Here is a 7,084-nt window from a genome sequence, read left to right on the forward strand (position 1 = left end):
TATGAAATGTGTTTTCATAATAAATTGATTTAAAGTCATAAATATGAATACTATTTAGTAGAAACTTGATCAAACGTGAACTACTTTTTGTGACACGCAACTCATAGTTGCATGTTTTCCTGGACAGAGGGAGTACTATGTGCCACCAGATTCTTTTTATCCTTTTTTATATTTATCACAGAGAACTAAGAAAACATGATTTCTAGTTTTAGAGCATATGCAAGAGTCTTCTTTAAACTCACTTTTTAAATTATTATTATTATTTAAAGAATTATTTATATAAAAATTGTTCTTTATATCTTTCTATTCTTCAACAGATTTTCTATATAAAATCCTGATTATAATAAATCCAGCTGGCCTTAATAAACACTAGTGCCAAGTATGGCCGCCGGGGTTCCACATGCCAGAGGGAACATGGGGTTAATGCAGTCGCAGAGAAGTCGGCAGCGGAATCGGCGCTGCGGGTCTGCGGCGTACGAGCACACGACACAAGACAAGACTTGGCAGTCGCACTCGCTGCACGCGCCCGCGGAGCACAGGAGAACCGAGAACGTCACCGAGGCCGCCGTCTGAAAGCGAAAAGCCCCTTTGCCTCTCGCTTTCTCCCCAACCACAGTCCACAGCAGTCACCGCTCTCAGCAGCAGACCCTCGCCATGGGACTGAGATCCCCGCTCCCGCTCGTGCTCCTGCTCCTCCTCGCCGCCGCCTTCCAACCCGGCGCGGCCGCCTTCGCCCCTCCCACAGGTTCGCTCGCCCGTCGCCGCCGCTATCGTTCCCTGTTAAAATGCGGCCCGATAGGGGCGATTCGATCCCGAGTTTCTACTAATACGTACTCCTGCCTTTTGTGCGGCGCGCAGGCAGCATCGTGAAGCAGCTGTCGTCGGTCGTCAGGTGGCCGCGGGCTGCCCCCTCGTCGCACGGGCCCAAGCTGCCCGGCCACCCCCAGTACGCCGGTGAGTCGCCGTCGCTCCCTAGTTCACCTGCGGAATCCCTCGCGCAGCAAAAGGGGCGGCCTGCGGTTTCGATTTTCGTTGTTCGCAGCGATTGCTGCTGTGGGACGCGGTCGGCTTCCGCTTCTATTATAGTACAGATGATTGATGAACACGGTTCCACTCCACTAGCGACTAGTGTTTCCCGAGAAGAAAAGGATGAGTGGGGAATAATAGAGAGCACAACAAAAGGGGAGATAATGGATAATGGGAGGGAGGAAAGGAGGGAGAGGGAGAGGGAGGGTTGGGGTAAACCATCTTCTCAATGGGGACGAGCTCCGACATTTTTCGAATTTTTCATAATTATTTCAGTATTATTCGCCTTCTGTTCAGCTGGCCCTGTATTGGTGAGGTAACTTGCTAAGCCACCAAAATAAACCCCAACAGGGCCAACCTAATGATTCGGAAGTTTACACATCCTGCTCTTAGAATGTCTTAGGTCTTAGCCGAGTCCAGATCCAGCAGAGGCTCAACTGGTTTGGATTTTTTTTTCTCATTGTGACCTAAGCCTGGTGACAATAAGGGCGGGCCTGATGCAAGCGGTAGAGTCTTACCGCCTGTGACCGGAAGGTCCCGGGTTCGAGTCGCGGTCTCCTCGCATTGCACAGGCGAGGGTAAGGCTTGTCACTGACACCCTTCCCCAGACCCCGCACAGAGCGGGAGCTCTCTGCACTGGGTACGCCCTTATTGTGACCTAAGCCGTTGATCATACGTTACCGCAGCTGCTGATATTTGTGCTTTTGTTCTGTCTCTTGCTCACGGTGTTCGACTATTTTGGCAGATGGCCACGTGGGGGTAGCGCTGCAGTTTGAGAGCGGCTACTTTGTAGAGACACTTGTTGAGGGTGACAAGCTTGGTGTCACGCCGCACACCATAAGAGTGTCTCCTGTTGAGGGCGGGGAGCTCCTTGCAGTCGACTCGGCACATAGCAACATTGTGCGGATAACCCCACCACTTTCTGAGTGTATGTTCTCTTCCTCCCATCTGCTTGGTCCTTTTTTGGCATAATTCACAGCTAACATGATTATGGGTTAGGAAGGCTTAAAGAACAAACTATAGCATTTTGAGCCAGCTTTCTTTGGCATGCTAGTGTTAATATCCATGCATACTAAGGCTACACTGTTACTAGCAATGATTGAATAACTGGTCTTTCCAAATGTAATATCACTCTGCTCCTAAGACTCCCTGCGCCTTCCTTGTATGACTTGGTCATGGCCTCATGGGTACAACGATGGGTTATGATCAAATCATATAGTAATAGGTGAAGTTCTGGTCTCCAGTTAAGTAATAGTATGCATATTTAGGGAGGTGCCATGGACAGGTAAAATGAAAACAAACAGAACTGAAACACGCATCAATGCTTAAAGAAGTATGATATAAATGCTGTAAACATAAGTCCAGCAGTGTAGATTGATAATAGGTCCTCTGCAGATAGCAGGGGAAGACTGGTCGCTGGTTCTTTCCAGGGTCATTCTGGTCATATAGATGGTAAACCAAGTGATGCCCGATTCAAGCGCCCCACAGGCGTTGCCGTGGATGATATGGGCAATGTTTATGTTGCTGATACAGCAAACTTGGCGATTCGAAAGATCGGAGAATCAGGTGATCGGTAGTTAAATAGATATACACTTCATGCAATAGTTGTGTTAAGTGTTAACAGTTGGTGAATGAAAATTCTGTTCAGGAGTGACCACCATTGCGGGTGGGAAATCAAATATCCCAGGCTACAGGGATGGCCCCAGTGAAGATGCAAAGTTCTCTACAGATTTTGACGTGGTGTATGTGAAGAAAATGTGCTCTCTTCTGGTTATTGACCGTGGAAATGCAGCCCTTAGGAAGATTTCTCTTCCACAAGAAGACTGTACTTACCAGGATTCTGCGCTCCTATCTTCAGGTCCATTCTCTTAAATTTGTTTCTATTTCCTGTACAGTACATATAGACGTTTCTGATAAGGAAAGGTAACAATCCAACTCATCAATTGTCACGTTCTTGAGGTGATGAGGTCCTAGAGGAAAGGCTCATGCCGATATGGTTAGTTGTAGAACAGAAGTAAAAATCTGTCAAGTGTTGTGCTTAAACCTTTTCATGGTCCTGTACTGGATTATTATCCATGATACTAAACATAGGGGTTGAACAGGCAGAATAGTAAAATCCTTCGCGTCTTTCTCTTTTGGGATCAATTTTTTTTCAAGTCCACTGGATTATACTTTCTCGGTTTTAGTAGGCTGGCCACAGTGTCACACACTAAGACCTCCCATACGGAAGTATCAGACATTCAGACTATGAATGTCTTTTAAAACTGAGGTGGCATGATTGGAGTTAAATTAGAAGGTTGAACAAATCAAGAAATGCAAAAGTCAGATGCTGACTTATAAACCATGTCTATACATAGTACTACTATATGATCCATGTTAGAAATGATACACTTTATTCCTTATATGCCAGAAGTATAATTCTCCATGCTATATGCTTTGCCATAAAGCTAACTATCACTTGTATGCTGTCACCATAATTTTGCTGCGAGTCTAGGGTTCAAGTAGATGTGAGAAGAACATTTTGCACCGTGTAATATTCTTGAAAGACAAAGTAAAAGGAGAATTCTGGTAGTGTTTATGTGTCGTTTAGTATATGAGGTACAAGAATTGGTAGTACTGCCGTGTTGGTCCCCTTCTCCTTTTCCTTTTGTTTCTGATGCTGTAAAGCTATCTTTCCATGCCCTACTTGATGGCTAAACTAATGGTCCTGATAGATCAGTTTAGGAAAACTGGGATAACATCTGTGCTAATGTGTCTCTTGGTTGTGAAATGTCTTATTTGAAGTTCTTTTATACATATAGATATTCACCTTTTAAAATTCTTCTGACCCTCTTTAATTAGTCATGATGTAGATGCAATATCCCTTTCACACCCTTTTAGAAGAACATACTCCCTCCGTCCATTTATCGGCGTCGTTTGAGCAAAATAGCGTTTTCCAGGAGTCGTCGTCGTCTAAGCTCGCCCCTCCTGGTTTTTCTCGGGTTGTTGCGCGCGAGACGCCTCGTATGCCATGCGGAGTTACTAGGATGCGGCACTCCCGTTATCCTCGTATATGACTCCGTCCGCTCTGTTTTCTCGCCCTCACGGCTCACGTACTGCAAGTCTCGCAGCTTTACGTACCACGCCGCTGCTTAGCTCTGTTGCCTTCTTTTATTTTTATCTCTGGTGCATGCAGAAATTAGTTTCCATCACGGCCGCTATTGCCTAATTTCTGCAAGTTGATCTGTTGCCTATTTTTTCTCTCTGGTGGCGAAATTTTTGGCATGGAAGGCATCTGATGGAACATCCATCACGGTGCGGGAACACAGGATGCATGAGCGCGCAGTCCCTGTATGCAGAAATTAGCTTCCGCGGCCGCGCGTGCCTTCCTACTTGAGCGCGCGATTATGGCCACGATAACGGTGTTTTCAGCGACGTGAGCGCGGGATTAATCGGGAAGTGGACCAGACGCCGGAGAGTAAACAACAGCGCAGCGATTAATTGCAAATCGGCGTGGCTTTGGTGCTCCTTGGCCATCGCGTCGGAGGCTAAAATGATGCCGATAAATGGACGGAGGGAGTAGATGAGAAGACCACTCTCTCCCTTTTAGAATAGCATTGATGGCATCAATGACATGATTACTTTCTCATCCCTTTAGAAGAACATGTTAAACCATTCTTTCCATTCACGTCTGTTTTGAATAGTATCAAAGAGGTCATAGGTGCACAAGCTATATTTTGATTTTAACACTGAAAGTATTAGTGGACTGTAACTTGGGATGATTGGATCTACCATCTCCCTGTATCTTACATGTTGAGATTTATCTGCAAAAATCCTGGCTTCTTTGTCTGAGTTCTTAGTTCTGTTTGTCTACCATAAATTTTGTTATCGCTGGATACCATACATGTAGTTATCTGAATATCGACCTTTTTCATTACTCCTTCAAATTGTCCATGTACTTGATTCGTGATTAATTTCATGCTGATTATGTCTGGCAAATGTATTAGTATTGATGGGTAGTAATTCACTTGTCCATGTACTTGGGGCCTGTTTGGTTTGCTCTCCACCGGAGTTGCCTGGCCCAGGCAGGGCTCGCTCCCAGGCGTCTGATTTCGGTTGCCTGGCAGGCATCTGCCTGGCAGGACGCAATCCAAACACGCTCTTGATCTACTATTTGTGAAATTCAGTTCCATACTTTATCATCAGTGTTGTTTTAATCATTACACAGATCTCATATTGGTCATTGGTGCTGTTGTGGCTGGATATATCTTTTCTGGTTTCCAACATGGGTTTGGATTCTCAGGCTCCGAGAAGGTAGTTATTTGTGTATGCTGGCCCTGTATTGTCCATTTTTACATAGATTTTTCCACTTGATATGCATATTTGTAATCTCATTGAAGCTTGGCATCACAGTATTCCTAATCATGCTTAAATAGCACCTTGTTCTTTCTCAATTTTATAATTCGCTGAAAATGGAAGAAAAAAAATCTGCTAATGTAGTAGTTTGTTTCTGTTGATGCCATTGCAGGTAGATGCACCTGAAAACGAGCAGCATGAGAGCAGCACAATTGGGAAGCCACCTCTGGTTGTGGAGAGCCTGAAAGAGGAACCAGGAGCTGGATGGCCATCCCTGGGGACGCTTATTGCTGATCTCCTGAAACTTGCTATTGAGGGAGTGGGGAAACTTCTTCTCAGTGTCATCCCTCAACGCATGCAACAAGGGAAGAGGAAAACAGATCTCACTCCGCTCAGGGACAGGTTGGTGATGCCCGAGGACAGAGAGGAGACTCCAGCAGCGCAGAAGCTCAGCAGCACGCCAATGAGGCCTGAGACAGTTCACGCTCCTAATGCTGTAACTGAGACAGCAGCAAAGGCCCAGAAGAGCATCAAGTCATCCAAGTTCAGGGATTCGACCCTGTCAAGCAAGCACAGGTCCTCTAAGAGGCAGGAATACGAAGACTTCTATGGCACCTCTGAGCCCGCTCCCGTAGGTGCCAAGGTCCCAAAGGACAGGCTCCGCCACCGTCTTCACCACCGTGAGAAGAGCGGGGAGGTCGCCTACGGGGCCGCCGCCCATCCTGAGCTGAAGCCCGCGGAAGCGAAGCCTGCTGATTACAGTGATCCGAAGTACGATCCCTACATGAGGAGCAAATATGCTGCCGAGAGTGGCTACAGGTATTGACGCTAGCTGTCCTCTCCCTGCCGGCGGAACAGCGAAAGGAAATCTTTCGCCCGGCATCTATCTACCTGGCAATGTTGTTGTGTGAGCCAGCCCCCACAAGTGCAAAGCGAGGCGCAACAAAGCTGCTGCCGGCGCTGCTCATGGTATGGTAGGTGCCCATGAGATGTGGCAAGTAGTCGTCCTAGTTAGGTGGACAGGAACCTGGTGTGGATTGGCACCTGGCCGGTTTCAGGATGCTAAGTGTAATTTTCGCAGAGCGGCAGTTTTGATTTCGATCTGCAGTTAGATGTATCCATCCATGCCTGCCTGTGGGTTGCTTGAGCAACTTCTAGTCTAGTTGCTGCGTTGTACCCTTGCTGTCCCTGAAAGCGAGGCCTCGTTTCCGTTTCGGTCTGGTCCAGTTCTGCCAAAGCTGTAACCATCCAAGGTCGACCTGGCGCCGAAAGAAGCGAGGCTCAGGCCTTGCTTGACCGTGTGTAGTCTCCGCTGTAGCACGTTCCATGGCGTGCCTGCCCGTGCTCAGCTTTGGTGGCATCGATCGGCATGGCAAGTGGACGGGAGAAGAACACCGGTAGGCTCCATTTTAGAGAATTCCGAGGTCGCGAGTGGTGGGCAGTCAAAGGGGGACGGGGGCTCCGGGTCCAAAGGTAGGCCGGACCGGTGAGCTGGACCTGGACGCGATGTGTAGGCCGTTACGTAGACCCGTCTGTCTATCGCGACTTTTGTTTGGCATCAATCATGTAGCTGGACGCCCACTCTCTTGGTTGGGAGTCGTGTGATTGGAACCTTCCCACCCAAAACCCAAATCGGCGGTGGTGGTCCTCTCCAGCTCCTCGGATCCTCTCTTCTCTTCGGACAGCCATGCATGAACACGAGATGAATAGATAGGTCTCATCC

The 7,084-nt window shown here is 47.5% G+C and overlaps 1 protein-coding gene across 1 annotated transcript; it reads left to right on the plus strand.

The window, feature by feature from the left end:
* Positions 1 to 403: 403 nt before the first annotated feature.
* Positions 404 to 6,566, plus strand: LOC136476131 (uncharacterized). The gene is made up of 7 exons (XM_066473852.1): positions 404 to 745; positions 859 to 954; positions 1,772 to 1,954; positions 2,422 to 2,592; positions 2,675 to 2,884; positions 5,234 to 5,319; positions 5,534 to 6,566. The coding sequence occupies exons 1-7, from the start codon at positions 655 to 657 to the stop codon at positions 6,185 to 6,187; spliced, it is 1,491 nt and encodes a 496-aa protein (XP_066329949.1). The 5' UTR covers positions 404 to 654; the 3' UTR covers positions 6,188 to 6,566.
* Positions 6,567 to 7,084: the final 518 nt, after the last annotated feature.

Source organism: Miscanthus floridulus, chromosome 8 (assembly GCF_019320115.1).
Source record: "Miscanthus floridulus cultivar M001 chromosome 8, ASM1932011v1, whole genome shotgun sequence".
Classification (NCBI taxonomy): Eukaryota; Viridiplantae; Streptophyta; class Magnoliopsida; order Poales; family Poaceae; genus Miscanthus; species Miscanthus floridulus.

Bases quoted from the DNA above. Each gene is read 5' to 3' on its own strand.
- LOC136476131 (XM_066473852.1), top strand. From the start codon at position 655: ATGGGACTGAGATCCCCGCTCCCGCTCGTGCTCCTGCTCCTCCTCGCC. The intron at 746-858 runs GTTCGCTCGCCC...TGCGGCGCGCAG, and splicing joins CGCCTTCGCCCCTCCCACAG to GCAGCATCGTGAAGCAGCTG. The intron at 1,955-2,421 runs GTATGTTCTCTT...GGTCCTCTGCAG, and splicing joins AACCCCACCACTTTCTGAGT to ATAGCAGGGGAAGACTGGTC.